General features: G+C 43.5%; 2 protein-coding genes across 2 annotated transcripts; both read left to right on the top strand.

Moving 5' to 3' along the window:
- The first annotated feature begins 3,624 nt into the window (after nucleotides 1–3,624).
- si:dkey-190g11.3 (uncharacterized protein LOC567059 homolog) lies at nucleotides 3,625–8,936 on the top strand. The gene is made up of 7 exons (XM_027014384.2): nucleotides 3,625–3,721; nucleotides 4,284–4,374; nucleotides 4,532–4,717; nucleotides 4,835–4,939; nucleotides 7,036–7,176; nucleotides 8,281–8,331; nucleotides 8,500–8,936. The coding sequence occupies exons 3-7, from the start codon at nucleotides 4,547–4,549 to the stop codon at nucleotides 8,680–8,682; spliced, it is 651 nt and encodes a 216-aa protein (XP_026870185.2). The 5' UTR covers nucleotides 3,625–3,721; nucleotides 4,284–4,374; nucleotides 4,532–4,546; the 3' UTR covers nucleotides 8,683–8,936.
- Nucleotides 8,937–9,180: 244 nt separating this feature from the next.
- plk2b (polo-like kinase 2b (Drosophila)) lies at nucleotides 9,181–14,379 on the top strand. The gene is made up of 14 exons (XM_027014386.2): nucleotides 9,181–9,604; nucleotides 9,744–9,851; nucleotides 9,935–10,051; nucleotides 10,246–10,375; nucleotides 10,475–10,658; nucleotides 10,980–11,178; nucleotides 11,272–11,419; nucleotides 11,547–11,641; nucleotides 11,766–11,895; nucleotides 12,086–12,166; nucleotides 12,285–12,444; nucleotides 12,862–12,991; nucleotides 13,297–13,407; nucleotides 13,743–14,379. Exons 1-14 carry the CDS (start codon nucleotides 9,419–9,421, stop codon nucleotides 13,944–13,946), a joined length of 1,983 nt encoding a protein of 660 aa, XP_026870187.2. The 5' UTR covers nucleotides 9,181–9,418; the 3' UTR covers nucleotides 13,947–14,379.
- Nucleotides 14,380–19,960: the final 5,581 nt, after the last annotated feature.

The following is a 19,960-nucleotide window of genomic DNA, read 5'->3' as shown; positions in this document are numbered from 1 at the left end:
GATCATTGTCATAGATAATTACAATTAAGATTTTTTTCCTCTTAAAATCTGTATAGTTTTTAAAAGAACAAGGCTATTTTTTACTAGCCATCTTCTAAGATGGAAATACTCAGTAGCTCCCATTCAAAGACAGACACTGCAAATTTCAATAAATAATCAAAAACTCAGAAGCTTTGTGACATAGCAGTTTTTGCAACTTTGAGAGAGGGGGCGTCCCGACTGCCCAGTGCTAGACTTGGAGTAAGGACACAAGGGTACACAACAGGGATACTCCAAGACCAAGAGCGCCGTTATCCATATTCCCAGTTTGACATCCCTCTTGAGTTTGTTGCGATAACTCCTTCCCCTTTCATTCATGTTAATCATAACAAACATCTGAAGTCAGCAATTGCTATAATGACACTACCAAATCGCACCTCTGGTAGCTAGCTAGCCATTAGGTTTGACACAAATGTGCATTTGTTTCTGCAAGATAAACTTGCTTTCAGTTTATCGTGAGAAACAACTCATGATTGGCCAACTATAGCTACCTTTGGGTGAGCTTTGTTTTGCAACCAATTATCAGTTAGTTGTCTCTGGTTAGTATTTTACCAGTTTTAAGATCATTTTTGAACGATTTGTATTTGTTCACTTTAACACTAGGTATCTGAAATTGTACACATAGTACAATGATGATTCGGGATTCAAATTGAAGTAGACACTTGGGACTAGACATCCATTCACATCCAGGTTTATTTGTTCATCATTTAGGTTCCATTTGAGTTCATCTAATACAGAAGAAAATGTAAAAAAAAAAAAAAAAAAAAAAAAAAAAAAAAAAAAAGCCTTTGATTTTTTTGGGTGTATAATGTGTCTATTGATGCTGGAGATTCATTTTCACTCATACTCTGCATTTCCTGATTCACCAGGGTCTTGTGTAATAAATTGAACAGTTTTGAGCATATAAATGAAATTACTAAGTAGCTACACAATGTTTTCCAGTAGGTGTCCTGACTTCTCCGAAGTGTCCAAAAACCTCTCCAATGCAAAGTCATTAATCACTATACATCAAATTTGCATGTTTCGTTTTGCTAAAACATCACAGTAAGTTACTTTAGTAAGTTCTACAACAGATTTAGCTTCATAGCATCATTGTTAACATCATTAGGGGAAAATACTGCAAATTCTGGGGGAAAACTGTAAATGCTGTAATACGGTAAAGAAATAGTACACTTTCTCATTTATGCTTACAATTTGTAGCAGGATTACGAATTTTTCCAGCAGTGAATGGAAACATCCATTGATTTCCTATGCAAACATTGAAGCTAGTCCTTGCTAGCAGCCAAGCTAGTCCATGCTAGCAGCACCCAAACAACTCCACATTAACTTCAGATAAAATAAAACTCTTCCTTTCCATGATGTCCAAAGGTATTGGTGATCAAATCAATCTTATGGTTGTATGAGTTTTGCCAAACAGCGTCAAACCCATGTGCTAGGCTATCCGCTAACAATACTGAAGCACTGACAGTACACAGTGCGCAGACCTTTAAACATTAAAGGGATGACTGACTAAGGCAAGTGAGGGGTATACGTTTTCATCTAAGCCTCCTCTATTTGATGAAACAGCTGCCAATCACGTCACTTGCCCTAGAAACACTTGGAAAGACCTGGAAGTAAATGCTAGTCACCCACCTCTCCCCTTCCCCCTTCACACATAGGTGAGAATTGCTGTCACTCCAAGACAATGGTGCTGCAATGGCCAATAGAAGTCAATCTAAAATAGAAGAGGGGGGTCTAATGCTCTATTCAGGAACACTTTTATGTCAGTAACTTGCATTTAGAGTTAACCAAAGGTTGTGTAGTTTGGGCTTGCTTATGAAGTGAAGTGTGTTTTTATGCAAAGAAGTGAGCATGTGATTAAAGAACTTTACTAACACTCCATATACCATGTAAACATGACACACAGTTGTTTTGATGGTAATTGAATTTTCTATGACAAAATTTTAACTTATCTCATACTAAAAGAATGTTTTAAAAAGCCACTTAAAAGGACAGGCATGTTGTTGTGGAAATTTACCCGAAAATCACAGTGTCTTCAGCATGCGATTTCTGGCAAATGGATGCATATAGACAGCTGAAAATCGGTAAGCAGGTACTTGTATTAGTCCTAAGAAATGTTATGTTGTTAAATATACTGTACTTTAAGAATATTGGATGTTATCAAGTAATTTATTTGAGTATGCCCGTTTGGGCGCGCCGGCTGGCCCGCTATAGGATGTTGGTGCATAGAGGGTTAATGGACTCGGTTAATAATTTGTGATTTAAAATGGCCCTTACCTCTATAATTTTGATTGAATTACATCAGGTCCTGGATTGTCAAGTGCTATCATTGTGTGTCTGTCTACAAGGTAAAATTTAAGTTCTTCCTCCCCATCTTCCAGGTGTATGAAATGTTACTAGCTAACTAACCTAGTTAGCCAATTGCCTATTTAAAGTATTTGCCCATTTAAATTGGCCATTTAAAGTATGATGTCTGAAGTACCTAACCATGGTCACTACTGCTAGGTCTACTAAACTTCTAGCTAGCTAATAATTGTATGAATAAATAAATTGTTGAGTGAATTAACACATATTTGAATCCCAAATATAAACAAACCTGAGCACTGGTTTATCAGCCGATTAAGGTCTGTAGTGAACTGGTCTGGTCTGAGCTTGTTCGTGAGCAATTGGGTGAAGAAAGTTCGTTCAAGTCTATTGGCTGTCAAAACCACTGGGGGAGCTCATTATCTTACTATAAACCAGTAGGCAGAACTCATCTTGTTATAAAACGGTGTTTTAAATGCTGTTGTAGGGACGCCAAAGCGGCATTAACAATGGTGTTTTGAAACACTTAAAGTGGCGCTTTTATGACGTTTTCAACTGACACATAGCATGGCGTAAAATGTTTAATGGTTTTTGTTGGTGTAGTGAAAAATAACGCCGTTTTTTGCGGCGTAAAAGCGTCCAAAACGCCGCTTTACAAATAAAACGTTTCGTTTGAGACGAATTTTGACCACTTCGGCTTTCCATACACCCATTCCGCATCTTTTGTGCAGCGCGAGGATGAGGCGGGCGGTTGTGCGTTGCCTCAGCGCGAGCTCTCGCTGCAGGCGTATTAGTCTGCAAGCTGCTACTTATGTAATCAGTATTAGGCATATAAGCAACGGCTGGAGAACGTAAAACCCAACATTACGCTGTATAAACTGTAGAGTAAACGGTGCCCGTCTGGTGGGATAACTGAAAATAAACCTTCATGAAAGGGAAAGCGTGGAGATACTTGAAAATGCTATTTTAAAGGGTGCAATAATATGCAATTCTTTGCAGCATTTATTTTTTCAAATGTAGTTTAAGGGATTACTTAACTAATTAGTAACCGCGAGTGTCTACATCTGATTCATCGTGTTGGCTGTGATGTGTTGGTATTACTGTTTTCCCGGTCAGACTCGCACACGTAAATAAAAAGTACATTTTACCAGACCTGGACATTGCCGTCTTTATTAATAAAGTATAACCTCTAGAGGCAGCGTAGGTCCGTGTTTAAAGTGCACTTTAATCCTACTCGCTAGAGTCACTACCCTGAATGATTACCAGTATCAATAAATCATTCCCGCAGAGTGCAGGAAGTCCCGCGGGTTACGTGAGGTCATGTGCGTCGTTCCAGTCCACTCATCACGACGCCCGTGGGGAAGCGCGCTGTTGTTAGGTAGGTCATGTGTGAGTTTGCTAAACATTTGTTTTCAAAAGACAGTGTCACGTTCTGTGTCTCACATGCGTCTTTCGTGTATTTTAGGCTGGGCGAACAAGATACGTGTTGCGTTCAGTTCCGTTCAGCAGCAACGGAGGAGCATATGCAGCTGTGCATGCATACACTAATAAACCAGTTTTTTTAAGTTAATGTATAGAATATGTTCCATGGCGTGCTTTCTGTAGCACGTGTCGTGCATGCCTGGTCCAGATTTGGAGTTATTTTGGAGTGTCTGAGTTGTCAACAAACATTTTCTCGAACGTTTGGCGAGAGCATAAGACTGGTTTGCTTCCCCCTGCTGGATTACAATGTACACTACATTATTGCTCTCCCTAATTTCCTCACCAGCCCGAGAACCAACTTTACATTTCCCGTTCCATCTTATATCGTCTTATTTCTTATTTACTTTTTTCTTCATTTTTTTTCACAAGGACATTAAAGTAATGATGTTTTAGACTGTCATTTTAGAGAGCTGAAAAAAAACAATGTCGTTACGGATTAAAATGGTATGTTTTCTTAGGATACCAGCAAGTCTGAATTCACACGGCACGTGTTTAAGCCCTTACCCTTGGTTTGTTTAGTGTGATGATCTGAAGTCAGCGGATGCTTAGGTAAGTTCATGCATTGTGTATGAACTTAATAGTTTACACTTATAAACTACTGAGCCACTGATTAACTACTTGGGTTCATATAATATTATATTTATATATAACTGCTGCGTTATCTGATCACTTCTTTTTCATCATGATGTGGGTTTGAATTGGTTAGTTTTAGGGGTCGATCATGGAGGATTCCGTCGAAATCATCCTTCAGGATGGCAGTTCTAGATTTTCCCATCCTACCCAGGACAAGCCAGTCGTTACGGCTGCCTCGGGGGCTGTTCTCATTGGCTTATACGGGCTTTGGACCGTATTTGCACTCCCTGGGTTCAGAAAAGTGCCAAAAAGTTTAAAGGTATAGGCGTCTAACCTAGTAAACGGCACCTGCAAAACTGTAAGCCTTGAATGCGTCCAGGTCGGATTTCTGTCGTCGCTTGGCGGTTACAGGCACGTTGTTGTCCGTGTCACGCAGGTGCCGTATCTGCCCTCGAGTCGCACGCAGACGCGGAACGTTCTGAAGCTGCTGCGGTCCAGATCAGGCTGTCTGGCAGACCTCGGGTCTGGTGACGGACGACTGGTGAGAGCTAATTCCAGAAGACTCGATGACCATCTCTATCGAAACACTTTTTAAAACTTTTTTAAAGTTTGGATTTTTGCTTTGTTTTTTGTTTTTTTAAGCAGTATAGTCTGTTTGACCTTACTCAACTCAAGACCTTTTTTTGTCTGTTACTAAATCCTGTGATAAAACTTGTTAAAGGTACCTGACACTGAGACCATATAAGATATTAGATTATATTCATGATTAGCATTGTATTTTATAATAACCTGTATGCACAGATCTAATATTTCACCTAATAAGACTCTTTGTCGTTTGGCTAAAAGGAGGATGTTAGAATTGTTAACTGGCCTGCAAGTTATAGTAGTGCTATGACTATAATTTATAGTAAATATCAAATATGAATACAAGAAAAATATCATCCTGGAGGAAGAAAAACAACAATTGTAATAGTGTAAAATGTTAACATAATCAAAATGTATTTATATAGCACTTTGTTGTCACAAAGCAGCTTTACAAATGTCCAAGTCCAAGCCCCCAGTGAGCAAGACAAAGGTGACAGTGACCAGGAAAAACTCCCTAGAGCAGGAGGAAGAAACCTGGAGAGGAACCAAGACTCAAAGAGGGGGCCCATCCTTCTCTGGCTAATAATCCTCTCCTAATAATAATAAAATGAGAACATAAGCCATTAATGTCTAGTCCAGTCTTCTAGAGGGTCTAGTCTTGTCCCGATGGTGTACACATGTCCTAAAGCTATCCTGCAAGAGAACATCCATAAACGGCAACAGAGAAGGACAGTTTGTACAAAACGTTTACAAGTTCCACAAAAGTTTACAGAACCTGGTCAAGTCTTGCATTCCTCTGGTAATGTGATGTACAATGAGCACTTAATGTAGTACTGAGTACAAAGTAGAGACTTTGTGTAAGTAAGTTCTTGCACAGCAGAGCACATGATGAAGCGCTAAGGTACTGGGTTATGGATGAGTCCAGTGCTTTGCCTTTGTGGTGAACATGCATCAAATGAGCAAAGATTAACCGTTCCCACAAACTTTCTTTGTCCAGTGCATGAACAACCATGTGGTTATCTGTTTTTCGGACTGTAAAGTAATGTATTGTACTGAAACCAGTCGTGCAAATGGAAGTTAAAATACTGTTACCAGAGAAACTGTAACTGATATTTAAAAGAGACTCTTTTATTTGGCAAGCTGAAACAAAAATCATGATCTATAAATGAAAACATGCATTTAATCCCATCCAAGGCATAGCACCTGTACATGTAAATACTGTTAGCATTACGTAGCTCTAGTCATTACCATGTGCCACTCCACCCTGAGTGTGATATTTAAACTGGTGATTGGAAGTCCTTCTCATTTTTGTAGTTATTCAACCCAACCAGAAAGAAAACATTTTGTCATCCTATTTCAGCAGATCATTTTACAATCAGGGCATTGGTTTGTATCAACGAGAACAATGCAAGCTTTCAAATGCAAGCTACCACCATATTAAATCAGACTCAGCAAGTTTAATCAGCTCTATAGAAGTCAGTCTCCAGTGTTACTCGGTTTTGTTTTGGGTTTCTTTTTGGGGTTTTTTTTTTTTTTTTTGCACATTTGTAAACTATCCATCATGTACATTCATTCTGCTGTTCACAAACCATGTTTGAACTCAGTTGCCCTTTAAAGGTTCTTCATCCTGTCCCCAATTGCAGTAGTAATGTCCTTCTCTCACAGTCGTCCCTACGATGGGCAAGAGATTGTGAGAACACGTTTGGGTTGAAAACGTTGTAAGAATGCAGTGCGATCTACTGGCTTGCCTGAAAATGTCCTGCAGTGTTAACTGTGTTACTGCACACAGTTACTGTGTCAGAGAGAATGCCTGTTCAAACTGAGCGTAGGGAGCTGGCGTGGACCATTTTAACTTTACAACAAAAGAAGCTGTGACAGGAAGTATGGAGTCATTATGTAGTTGAATAAGTACTGTCTTGTTTTACCTCTTAATTTTGTAGAATTTTTAAATCTATTTTTACTTCAGCGATGCCTTTTGCAGAATTGTGGTAAAGGTGTTTATATGTAGGCCAGTGGAGACATTTCTTTGCTCTCACTGAATGTTTTACGTAGGTCTTCGCTGCATCCTCATTGGGCTTCCAGTGTACTGGCTTTGAAATAAACTCCATCCTCATAGGCTATGCCAGAGTCAGAGCTCTATGGATGGGAGTTCCAACCTCTACAGCAAGATTTGTGAACAAGGACTTCTGGAAGGTACCTTAGAAATATTACTCTTTTTTACATTTATTTCTTTTAGTTTAAAGAATCCTTTGTAATATACGATACAGTCTGTTAGTAATTGGTAGTGACATTTATTCTGTTGTTATGGGTCTTTGCTCTAACAGAGCTGGATTTGAAATATTAACTCAAGTTATAGGGCGCAATGTCAGCTTCATTTCAAATGGATTTGCATAGTTTGATTCATAATGAATACACCATAAGTCTATTTTCTACAGTCCCACCAATATTAAAAACCCGAGCTATTTCCACTGGCTGCTATCCACCCTGAACACAGAGGAGACGCTAAGCTTGGGACAGTGACTAGTCCTTTTCTGTGCACTTTCTTCGTTCACTTATTGATCACTTATTGTGGTGCAGGCTGTGTGTTGTCACCAGTCCATAAGACTGCCCCAGAGCATGCAGTGTTTCCAGAGAACTGTTGGATGTCCTTTCTGTGCTTTTGAGGCTTACTAGAGGTTTGTATGTTGTGATGAATTGTTTGAAGTCGGGCAATGTGTTCTTCTCTTTATAATGCCCTTTGACACATTTATGCTTAAGTTCACAATAGCGGACTTGAATTATTCCGTAGTTTTCCTTAATTATTAAATGTATTAATTTATCCCCTACTGTGGTCTTCTGATGTCTGTCGGCTTGCTATTGCTGAACCTCCAGTGCGTCATTGCTTCTTAACAATGCACCAGACAGCTTATTCTGACACACATTTAATGGGTTTTTTTTTTTGCATGTACTTTACTCTCTCTTGTGTTGTGAGACAACAGCCAATGCCACATCTAGGATCAACTCTAGACCATTGGTTGATTCTCCTGAGTGGGAACTAGGGATGGACATAACCTGGAGCAGGTCAAAAAACCACAGAGTAGCTAACTGTACAGTTTTTATGGTCCTTTGAAATGGGGCACTATATCATTTGATTCCTTTGTGGTTCCAAAAAATATAAGTGTAAATAATCCTCAAATCGAAGCTGACATTCTGCATTCAAATCTTCATATAGCTGTTGTATTAATTAAACTCAACCGAGCTTGAAAGCAGGGCCCAAACCCTAGACGTAATTTATCTTTTACACGTTATTATTTACAGACCAATTTGTCTGGATACAAGAATGTGACAGTTTTCTTGGCACCTGGCGTGGTATGTAGAAGATGCATTGGATTCTCACTTTTCAATTAAATTTGAAATGACAAAGCTATCAGCCAGTCTTTAAGATACACATCAGCAGTGGTATCTGGGCGATCAGTCACAGCAGATCACGTGTGCGGAGGGTTTGATGTATTTAAAGTGTCGCTGGTTCTGATCCAGATGGAGGTGCTGGCCAGGAAGCTGATGGAGGAGCTGGCAGATGATTCCCGTGTGATCGCCTGCCGCTTCCCCTTCCCTGATTGGCCCGTGGCCGCGTCAGAAGGGCACGGGTTGGACCGGGCTTGGGCCTACGACATGGCCACGGTCCGCAGGCTGGCGAGACAACCACCAATCGCCTGTTGAGGCTCTTGCGGTGTTTTCTCCCTGCCAGATGTATGTTTATAAATTCACAGGGACTATAATGGTTCGCCTTGTGTGCTTAGGCTGTGTCAGTGTGAAAGCCAATGCTACTTTTACTATTATGTAAAATGCACTGGACCCATGCAACACCCTCAACCTGTAATGAGTGATAATTGTAAATCTAACTGTGAAATTGTGAGCCAACGTGTGAAATAAAAAGCCATATATTTTCTGGGTGGAGTGACGCTGACACCCCAGCTCGCGCGTTCCCTGCCCTCTCTGTATATAACTTCATTCTAGAAATCTGTACAGATGAAACTAATATTTATTGCTTTTCAGTCAAAAGTGCAAGGCACACTGACGTAGTACAAAACGTTTGGAGTGAGCGGTTCAGCTTGCTCCCAAAAAGCGGCTCGTTGCGGCTGTGCTGCTTTCCGAGCGGTGCCGAGAAGTGCGCGTGCTTCACCGCGCGGTGGCGCTCTGCCGCTGGCGCTCGCTCACCACGCTTCAAAGTCGACCTTTATTGTTGCTGCCGTTTTAAAAATGTAACATTTCCGATTAAAATTCAAACTCATGATTCAAAAACTCAAGTACGACCTAACGACCTACCTAACAACGTGCGGTGGAGCGCGCAGCCCACCTGCTGAGGTCTTCCCCTTCACGCGATGACGCACCGAGTCTAGACGGAGGGGCGGACGATATAAAGACCGGGCGGCAGCGCGAGAGCCGGCCACGAGCCATGGAGACCCCGAGGAGTATTTCTCACGAGCCGCCGACGAGTAACGACAGGATGTGCGAGCAGAATAAAACCGGTGAGCAGCGGTGGAGAAAAGAAGATCAGAATCCCAATACCGCGGACTTCTCAAGAATTATCACAGATCCGGCCACGGGAAAATGTTACTGCCGCGGGAAAGTTCTCGGAAAGGTGGGAGATTCGCGCGTCTCTGCCTCTGGCGGTTTTGATAGGCGTGCGGATGTTAAAACAGCTTAATTTCACGCGTGTGGTGTTGTTTTGTGCATTGTTCCGAATGACCATGTCCTCGTCTGTGCTGTGTGTGCCACAGGGTGGGTTCGCCAAGTGTTACGAACTGACTGACCTGTCTGCAGGCAAAGTGTACGCGGCGAAAATCATCCCGCACGCGCGCGTGTCCAAGCCGCACCAACGGGAGAAGGTGAGCGGGTCGCCGGTGAGCGGATGGGAGCGCGTTTCATGTCCCCGCGCTTCTCTGAACTAACGCACCGTACTCTTTCGCAGATTAACAGAGAGATCGAATTGCACAGAGCGCTGAATCATAAGCACGTCGTGCATTTCTACCATCATTTTGAGGACAAAGATAACATTTATATTCTACTGGAGTACTGCAGCAGACGAGTGAGTCATACCCGTAACACTGGTTTTAAGATTAGACTTGTATTAACTGTGTAATCTGTTTAAAGTTACAATAATGTGAAGTTTAAAATACGCTTATTTAAGTGCAAGGAGATTGTATTCAGTGGGAATGATGGCTGTACTGGTATGTGGTTGTTTTTTTTCTAATGCTTCCTGACAATGCTTGTTTTGTTCAGTCCCTGGCTCACATACTGAAGTCACGGAAAGTGCTGACAGAACCCGAGGTGAGGTATTACCTCAAGCAGACTGTATCTGCTCTGAAATACCTCCATGACCAAGAGATCCTCCATCGAGACCTCAAGCTGGGTATGCAGCACTACCTCCTAACCCACGTTTCACGCATTGGCATCTGTTCATCTCAAGTCTCGCTGAAGTCGAGGACCATTTTTCCTTTTGTTTTCACAGGGAACCTGTTTGTGAGTGACTCGATGGAACTGAAGGTCGGAGATTTCGGGCTGGCTGCCAAGATGGAGCCAGTGAGCAACAGGCGCAAGACGATCTGTGGCACGCCTAATTACCTCTCCCCAGAAGTGCTCAACAAACAGGGCCACGGCTGGGAGTCCGACGTCTGGGCTCTGGGCTGCGTCATGTGAGTGCTGCTGAGCTCCTCCCCCTCCTCGTCCACCACCAACTGTCCACCAATCAGCCAAGGGGGCATAAAGAGCCAGTGGTGACCTGCGCGTGTGCCATTGCACTGCCGCACTTCACCACTAGTGCACTTCGGGGCTAAATAGTGAAACAGTTTTTGGTGGGTGATGTGAATATGGACCAAAAACTGGGTCAAATGTGTTTGAGCTTAGAAGAATGTGAGAGAAACGTTCTGTAAACGCAGCTGCAGTCCGATTACTTGGCTAGGAGCCGTGAGGAGAGGACTTAACCCCTGTGTTCTTCTGTCTCCACTGTTTTGCAGGTACACTATGCTCCTTGGCAAGCCTCCGTTCGAGACCAATAACCTGAAGGAGACGTATCGGTGTATCAGAGAGGCTCGTTACGCCCTGCCTGCCACCATATCGCTCCCTGCTCGCCAGCTCATTGTCAACATGCTCGCCCGCAGCCCGTCCGAGCGGCCGCGGCTGGACGACATCTCGCGGCACGACTTCCTCACGCAGGTCGGTTTGGGCCGCAGGCCCGTGTCCCGTGGTTCGTCCATGGCTGCGTGGGTTCGCCAGCGTTCCTGAACGGGTCGATTTTCCGCCCCACAGGGCTTCGTGCCGGAGACTCTCCCTGCCAGCTGCTGCCTCTCCGCCCCAGATTTCCACATCTCCAGCCCTGCCAAGAGCTTCTTCCGGAAGGCAGCAGCTGCCCTCTTTGGAGGGAAGAGAGACAAAGCCAAATACTACGAGAACCTCAGTAAGTCCCGCTCATAACCTGAGAGCTGACAAAGGCCTTATCAAAATAATTAAGTCAGTAAGTTGCTAAGTGGCTCAGCGAAGGTCAGTTAAGACAAGCCATCTTAATTTTTTTTTTCCTGTAATAGATAAGATAGCCAAAGAAGAAGAGGACATCTACAAGCTCCGTCATGACCTCAGAATGACCACGATTAACCAGCAGCTTCTCAGCCAGCCAGCAGTGGTACGGCACCGGTCTCTAGCTGCTTGAACTGAAGGACACTGTGTATTGGATGAGAGCGGATGTGAGAGAGAATTGTAATCCACGCACGCTCCCCCCCAATCCCCCTCTTCCGTTGCCTTTTTAGGAAGAAGGCACTCCGTCACTGCCGGCTGGAAAGCCAGTTTCCCAGGCAACCGACGGGCACCCTCAGGCACGAGACCCCATCCGTATGATCGTCAGAGGCAGCCTGGGGAGCTGCAGTAGCAGCAGCGAATGTAAGTGTAAGTGTAAGTGTAAGTGTAAGTGTAAGTGTAAGTGTAAGTGTAAGTGTAAGTGTGTGTGTGTGTGTGTGTGTGTGTGTGTGTGTGTGTGTGTCTATTTCTCAGTCAGTCAATGTTATCTTCACATCTCGTAGCAGTTCATTAGCAGCTCCGAGTGCTCATCGTGTTGGTGTGTGGTTCGCAGGTCTGGAGGACAGCACCACAGGCTCTGTGGCGGAAGCCGTAGCTAGTGTCCTGCGCGGTTGCCTTGAACACATGCCTGCAGGTGCCTACTCGCCCCTCCGAGCACTTCACGTTGGCGCATACACCATATCTACACACCAAACCCATTCATTAGCTAGCCCTAACCCACCGTGCGATTAACGATCTTCACGTCCCCGCAGCCGAGAAGCTCCCCCAGGCTAGCGGATACGGCAGCCTTCGCTGGGTGACGAAGTGGGTGGACTACTCCAACAAATATGGCTTTGGCTATCAGCTGTCGGACAACACTGTGGGCGTGCTCTTCAACAGCGGAACACACATGAGTCTCCTAGCTGACAAAACGTAGGTGCTGGGACTCGTTTAGCTGCCAACTCAAACTAATTGATGAGCACTGTTGTCAAGTGCTGACTCTTATCTGCGACTGTCACGCAACACGTCACGCAACATGTGACCGTTATACAACGCGCATATTTAACAGATTTTTTCTATGCATGCTCAATTATTTTCATGAGTAAAACATGCTGTAACCTTAAGAATGTCCTATCAAGATTGCTTTAATTTTATGACGTACATATAAATACAGAATACTCCAAATGCATAAAAAAATTACTACAAAGCTGACAGATGGACAGTGACTCTTGCCTTGTCCTGCAAGTCAGTTTGTACTATCAGCTACAATCAGACAATTCTGCAGGAAAGAAGAGTTGTTTCTATGTGGTTTTGAAATATGTGTTTTCTCTCTCTCTCTCTCTCGGGCAGGACTGTGTTGCAGCATGCAGAGATGGGCCAGTGTGCAGTGATGTACACGACGGACGTACCTGAGAACTGTGTGGGTCAGGTCACCATTCTCAAGTACTTCACCCACTATATGGAGGAGAACCTGATGGATGTGAGTACCCCCCCGCCCCCAGCTCCTGCAGTTAAATTGTAAACCTACAGCCTATGTGAATGGTTATTGCATTTTTTTTTTCTTTTAACATTGAAACATGAAATAGGAAATTTTAACACTGAGACATGGGACTACGTTACTGGTTTACCTATGCCCTAGTTTGAAAAGCTCTCGTTGAACTCTAGTTGAAGAAAATACAGTATGCAGAATAAGAGAACTGGCCAAAATCTTAGCCATAGTAAGATATCACTTTAAAGGGGCAGTCAGGATGGCTGTGGTGTTCATGTTTCCCGCTCTTTCTCTAGGGTGGCGATATGGCGATGGACACGGATGCTGAAAAGCCCCGTCTCTACCTGCTGCAGTGGCTGAAGTCGGACCGGGCGTTGATGATGCTCTTCAACGACGGCACGTTCCAGGTATGCAAAGCACCATCCCAGCGCTATTCTTGAGTCTAGAAGTATTCTAATCTAGAATGCCTGTGCTGGAGTAGGTTGGGTCTGCGAATTCAATGCAATTTGCAGAAACTTTCCTTCAAGCCCCTTTTTGTTACGTCTGAAACACTGCATTCTTATAGGATCAGCTGCGTAATGAACAGTGTGAAATTTAAAACTTCTCCTACCTTGTATTTTTCAATCGGGGCTTTGAAGTTTATCCGTTGGGTGCATTTCTGGTTCGAGTGCATGTGTATAAACAGGAGCATAGGAGACTCGCCCCCAGAGAAACCATGCACTGCACCCATCTCTCTGAACAGGTCAACTTCTACCACGATCACACCAAACTCGTCCTGTGCACGCAGCAGGACGACTACCTGCTGACATACATCAATGAGGAGCGCACGTCTGCCACCTTCAAACTGAGCGCGCTCATGAGCGCAGGCTGCAGCCCGGACCTGCGCAGCCGTATGGACTACGCCCTGAACGTACTTCAGCAGAGAGGCAGTCGAGTGTCCGTGTGAGCGCGCGGGAGAGGAAAGGAAAGAGCTGTGGGCTGCACGTTCTCTAAAGCACAGAATCAACCCTGAGCTGTTAACCGATGGACCTGCACAAAGAACTGAAATGCATTTAATTGGGAGAAAGTGAGCACTGATCAGTTGGAGGTTTCAGTATGACAGCGGATCAGGGTGGTGGAGGGGAAGAGTGGAGGAATGATGTAGCACTATGTTTTAAAAACAAGGGGAGAGAGACCCAGAGCGAGTGAACGAGAGAAAGCGAGACCTAAAGCAAAAAACTAACAGTGGCTACTGCTAATAGTTTGATACGCACATGTGAGAAAAAGAGACTACATACTTTATTGTTCCTGAAAGAGCTTTATATTCATTGAATGTTAGCATATATTTATTATGTATATAGTTCTTTATTTATTTAAATAACTAAAAACTTTTATTCTAACGAGCGGTCTCCTCTGTGGTTTTCATTTAAACTGTTGCCCTGTCTTAAACTTTTCACGGAGGACTGTGGTCACAAGTGGTTGATCAGGCCAAAAGTCCCAATGGTTTCAGTCTCTACAGTGGCTCATACACACATCCACAATACATGTAACAGAATAGGAGTGAATTATAGAAGCACTACTGCACTTTAGCCCTCTAGAGTCTGAAAGCAAATGACTCTAAAAGTCAAAACATGCCTGTCCACTGAATCAGATCAGTGATCAGAGAGGATCAAACAATGTCTGGTCCACAAGCTTACTTTAATTTTACACAGAAGATCAGAAGAGTTAATAAGGTGCACCAGTTGCTACAACTACATTTAAAACCTGAATATGCAGGAGGCTTTGGGTTTTCTTCATGGCCCAGATGAGCTTGACACAAGCTAGCCTGCTCACATATTCACTCATGATGGCATTCATCCAATAAGGAAATATTGTTGAATTTATTTGGAAGAATGTTTCAACTGTGATTAAAACTGATGTAATGTCCATCTTTCTATGGCAAGAACACACTGAATTTTTGAAATTCAAGACTGCAGAACCTGGGGTTAGTATCTTAACTGAATGAAGATTATGTTCATATAAAGGAAAATGTGTTTTCATAAGCCAATAATGTGCAAGACACTGTTACATGGATTGATTTTGTGTGTTTTTAGAATATTGTAATGCCTCAGCTACCCACCATCTCTCCCTGAAAACACTGAACTGTAATCACTACTGAAGGGCCTCACACAGCCTGCACTACTGAACAGTAATCACTACTGAAGGGCCTACTGGTGCTGTGTTCTTGCATATTTTGGAACGCCAGTGCACCTGTGTTCCATCAGCCTTATATTCTGTGGGGCAGTTTTCATCATACCAAAGCAAATTCCTGAACCTGACAATTACTGGCAAATAAAATTCATTCAAATCAAAACTAATTATTGATGTATTCATCAAGACTTCATCTATGTTGACAATTGCTTACATTCTGATATTAAATTATGTGAATACATTGCTTATAAATATCAAAATATAAAAATAATGTTTAGCTAATTATTAAAGGGACAAAAAAAAAAAACAATATGTGTGGGATTTTTGAATACCACCTTAAAATCATAGGAAGCCTGAGTACTCAAGCTCGGATGAGCCCAGGAGCAATGACAAAGGCGAATTTCTGATACAAGACATCCTCGTATTCTAATAGTATATGCAAGTAGGAGAATGAGTAAGAACCCCAACTAATCTCCTAAGGCAAGAAAGATCTACCGAGACAAGCAACTTTCCCACAGACTTCAAACCAGCCCCATCAACCCCGAAGCCAAACTCACTGACTCACTTTGCATCACCTGCCGTAAACATCCCAGTGGATTGTGCTTCCATACCTCCTAAAGTTCCATCCTTCATCCCACATACAGACATGTAGAAATGGCTGTGATATTTCTCACGGCCATGTCTTGCCTGCTTGCCTGTACTCTTTCTGACTGGGATTCCTCAGTTCCTCTGAACACCTCCTGCAGCTGTTTGCACACCTGCGATTTTCATTCCTGACTTCAAAGGGACGAGGCTGACGGAAGCTCGAAAATCCTACACACCTTTGGCAGGGATGGCTCCAGGAGATGTGGAAAGGTTCTTTTTTTTCAACTTCTCCAAAGCCTGCCAACCGCACAGCTGTGTGCGTGTGGGTGTGTGTGCGCGCGGATTAGCTGGAGCTATGGAAACGGAAGTCGTTCAGCACGTGATGTGTAGCTGTGTGGGCTTCAGTATCCTCATCACCAAGGCAGGCTTTTCATTAGGCGCACAAGAGGTCACGTTCTTTCTATATTCAAACACGAGCCAGCTCGTCAGTTCTCATTTTACATATTCACACTAAAATGAATCCCTGCTTACGACTGAGGTACCGCAAGGCACAGATTAATTGCTTTTTCTTCATTTTATTATTATTTATTTATATTTCTCTTAAAATTGCTTCTATCTCTGTGGCCGCTGTTGGCCAGAGGAGGATGGGCCCCTCTTTGAGTCTTGGTTCCTCGTGCTCTAGGGAGTTTGTCCATGCCGCTGCCCTTGTCTTGCTTACTGGGGGCTTGTAAAGAGATATATAAATAAATTTGATTTAATTTGAGTTGATTACTTTTAAAGAAACCTGTTAGAAACCATTCAGTTAAACCTAAATAAGATTGTTTTGTTAAGCACCCTGAACCAGGCTGACCATAGAAAAAGGCTGAGCACATGGTGGTTCAATGGTTTAACTAGCTGTAAGTCTGGATAAACACCTGATATATTAGAAATAATAAAAACAGCAAGAAAAAACATTAAAAGCACAAAAACTATACAATACGTTCAATCCACAACCTGGTTTCAAGCATTAATTAACTGAAAATATGTTTAGAGCTCGATGGGACTGGTTTGTGAAAGGAATTAAATAATTTGTCAGAAGTACCACAAAGCCTCTTTTAAGTTCCTGAGGTACATAAGTATTTCCCAGGGTGAAGTTAGGCTTGTCTTACAAGACCGAGTAGCTTATATGGTTCAGTAAGCAACAGCACTGGTTGTATCTGTCCATGCTTACACCCTGCCTACACCGGCCATGGGTCGAAGCCAGAACGCAGGATATTTTCTGCTGCTGTTGTTGACATCCCCAAACTACGTAAGTCCATATGGAGGAGACTCCACTGGCTATGAATAACAATGTTTCTAAGCTCTGAAAATGCCAGGACTGCCCACACACACACACACATACACAGCGCCTCCTGCAGAAGACAACACACAGAGCTCAGGAGCTGACGTCAACAGCAGCGGTTTCCTGAGAGACTCAGAGAAGTGTTCCACCTTCGCAGCTTTTTACACACACGCAGCATAATTGTCTTATGTTAAGCTCTCAGTTCCTCAGTTACTGCAGCATATAGCAAATGAGACTAAAAACGGTAACATGTTCCACCATTCTGTTATTCTGCATGCTTATGTGTGTTCATTTGCTGAAAGTCCATGAACTGAAGAATTACCAGACCCTGAAGGCTTCAGCCAATGTTGATCTCAAAGTTTTTATGGAAAAAAACACACAAACATGGTATTTTATGAATGGTAATCTCCTCATTCCCTTCTATAGATTTTCTACTTATAGAAGCACTGCTTTCATTATCCATAATGTCTTCTGTATATGTACAAATGGATACTCCTTTCTTGTTGTGGTTTAGTAAAGGTCCTGCTTGCCTATAAACACATGTTTTTTTTGAGAATGCTTTTATTAATGTGCTTTAAATGTCTGGCCCTCTGGGTTTTGAAATGAACTTTACTACTGCTGCATCTAACCCATGTTTCCCTAGGCCATAACAGAACCTCCTGACCTGCTCTAATTTATAGTAATGCCCTCTCAGTGTTACATAGCGTGTGAGAGTCAGGCTTCCTCTGCTGGCATCACAGAAGACTGAGAGAAGAATGAGAGAAGTCACCAAAGGGCGATTTTAACAGAAGCTTTGATGGATAAATCAGGCCAAGAAATATAAACAGTCCTGAATGACAAAGCAGCGTTTGTTTGAAGTAATATAACAAATCGCCCCTGGCTGCTGCACCTGAGACAACCACACATCTGCTCTATATTTTGTATGTATTATAACAATTCGTTTAAACACATGCAAAGTTTGACTGCTTTTTGTTTAATGCCCCATATAATTTTAGCAGACATCACACTAGCTGTGGACAGTTAGAATTTTCTTGTGGCTAATGTTAAGATCACATTGGAATGGGACCCAAGAGAAGAAGAGAAGAAGAAGATCGCCACCCTGAGAGCACCACACTGTTGAAACATCTGTTGCTCCGCCTCCTTCTCCAACACTGCCTACAACCAACACAAGAGTGCCACTATTGGACACGTTCTTTCAGCTTTGGTGAAAGACAATGAGCTGAGTAAATGTTCGTCAGCGTTTGGACCGTGAAGCCCTTGGCACACACGCCAGTGGATGTTCCTTGTTTTGTCAGTGGGATGGAATAGCAGCAGTGGACCGTATGTGAAGAGGTCTGGTACTGGTGGGCCCCTTCGCTGAGATAAAAAGTTCTCAACACAGCTCTAGAATGGACAGCATATCTGTAATTCAGTCATGTTAGTTTATGCCACTGAACATGGCTTCTCTGATCAGAGCTGTTGAGATTCGGGTACTTCACATTTCCCAGTCCTGCCTTTACTAATTAATGACCAATTACATTTACTGTTTAATTACAACAACCAAAATCTTGGACTGGAATACAGAACACGAGGAGCAGGGCTGAAGACCTGTGCTGTAGAAGCTCATGGGTGTTAACATATCACTCTGTGAGAGGTTGGAGTATCGGAGTACGCAAAGACAAAGCATGTGAGCCAAACAGCAGGCCATGGCAGCAGATCTGCATTTCGCACGAGGCCAGATTCAGCCTGTCGCCGAGCCAAGCCGAGCCACACATCCGGCCCCTTGTACGTCATCCTCAGTGGGGTTGATGTCGTGTCTCACACATGTGGGCTTCTGTGCGAATCATGCTTGGCTCTGTCAGAGAAACCAGAGAGCTGAGACTCACTTCCGCCATATTCTTTAATAACACATAGAACCGCCAGATTTTTTAAAATCTGTGGAGTACATTTTAGATACACAGCAAGCGTTAAGCTGTTTTGTGTATCGGTGTTTTGTTTGTTTGTTTGTTTTGAGGTATGTGAGTGTACTGTCTCCTCATGCACGACTTGCTCTCTTTCTCTCTTTCTGTTAGTGCATGTGCTGCCAGGTGTGGAGTAATGTGTCATTCTGTCTCAGCTGATTTTAGGAGCCGAGAGACCGCGAGCTGTAGTTAAAGGGCTTGCTGTGTCATTCTCCGTACGAAGTCCTCTGCACCTCTGTGTTACCGTAAGCACGGTGGTCACGACAGGTCTAACTACATAATGTGTTCCCTAGACCCAGGCGGCCCGTGTTCTCTGTATTGATGGTGCCTTTGACGTAAACGGTAAATGGCATCCTAAGGTCAGAACTCCAGAACACATACAGCACTGCTCAAGAATACGCCGGGAAGTGGCTCCGTGAGCAGAAGGCTCCTTGCATCGTTATATATGCAAGAAACAAGTTGCACCTGCGCACCAAGAGTGACGTCGGCAGCGTAATGCTTCTGATCACCAAAGAAATGACATCCGCCGCAAAGAGCTAACACTGTTCAGGCACGATCGGGAACGGTAATGAGTCATTGTTATCCTTTCACATTTAAAATAGCATCCTTACTTACTCCAGGTACATTAAAAAAAAAATGTTAATCCGTCATTAAATGAACCAGAGCAAAGCTGCCCCACAGTCGCGAGCTGCGGCGGCTGTGTGTGTGCGCGCAGTGCGGCGGTTTTATCTGCATGTGCAGCTGCGTTCGCCTTTCTCTCCCGCCGCAGCCGGTGACTCGGGGAGCCGCGCAGCAGATCCCAGATCCCGCGCGCGCGCGCGCGCGGACGGCTGTTCTACCTCGCCGTGGGCGGGGGAGGGTCACACAGAAGCGTGGCAGGGGGCAGGAAACAGGTGTCAGAAATGACGCAAAGAGTGCGCGCTACACCAAAAAAAAAAAAAAAAA

This window comes from Electrophorus electricus, chromosome 23, assembly GCF_013358815.1.
Source record: "Electrophorus electricus isolate fEleEle1 chromosome 23, fEleEle1.pri, whole genome shotgun sequence".
NCBI lineage: Eukaryota > Metazoa > Chordata > Actinopteri > Gymnotiformes > Gymnotidae > Electrophorus > Electrophorus electricus.
Note: the sequence above shows the minus strand (reverse complement) of the source record. Positions and strands in the feature narration are given on the sequence as shown.

What these genes read in the sequence shown, in the direction of transcription:
- si:dkey-190g11.3 (XM_027014384.2), top strand. Translation starts at nt 4,547, where the DNA reads ATGGAGGATTCCGTCGAAATCATCCTTCAGGATGGCAGTTCTAGATTT. An exon ending in GGTCTGGTGACGGACGACTG is followed by an intron (nt 4,940 to 7,035) that starts GTGAGAGCTAAT and finishes TGTTTTACGTAG; the next exon opens with GTCTTCGCTGCATCCTCATT. An exon ending in TTTTCTTGGCACCTGGCGTG is followed by an intron (nt 8,332 to 8,499) that starts GTATGTAGAAGA and finishes GTTCTGATCCAG; the next exon opens with ATGGAGGTGCTGGCCAGGAA.
- plk2b (XM_027014386.2), top strand. Translation starts at nt 9,419, where the DNA reads ATGGAGACCCCGAGGAGTATTTCTCACGAGCCGCCGACGAGTAACGAC. An exon ending in GCGGGAAAGTTCTCGGAAAG is followed by an intron (nt 9,605 to 9,743) that starts GTGGGAGATTCG and finishes TGTGTGCCACAG; the next exon opens with GGTGGGTTCGCCAAGTGTTA. An exon ending in TTCTCAGCCAGCCAGCAGTG is followed by an intron (nt 11,642 to 11,765) that starts GTACGGCACCGG and finishes TTGCCTTTTTAG; the next exon opens with GAAGAAGGCACTCCGTCACT.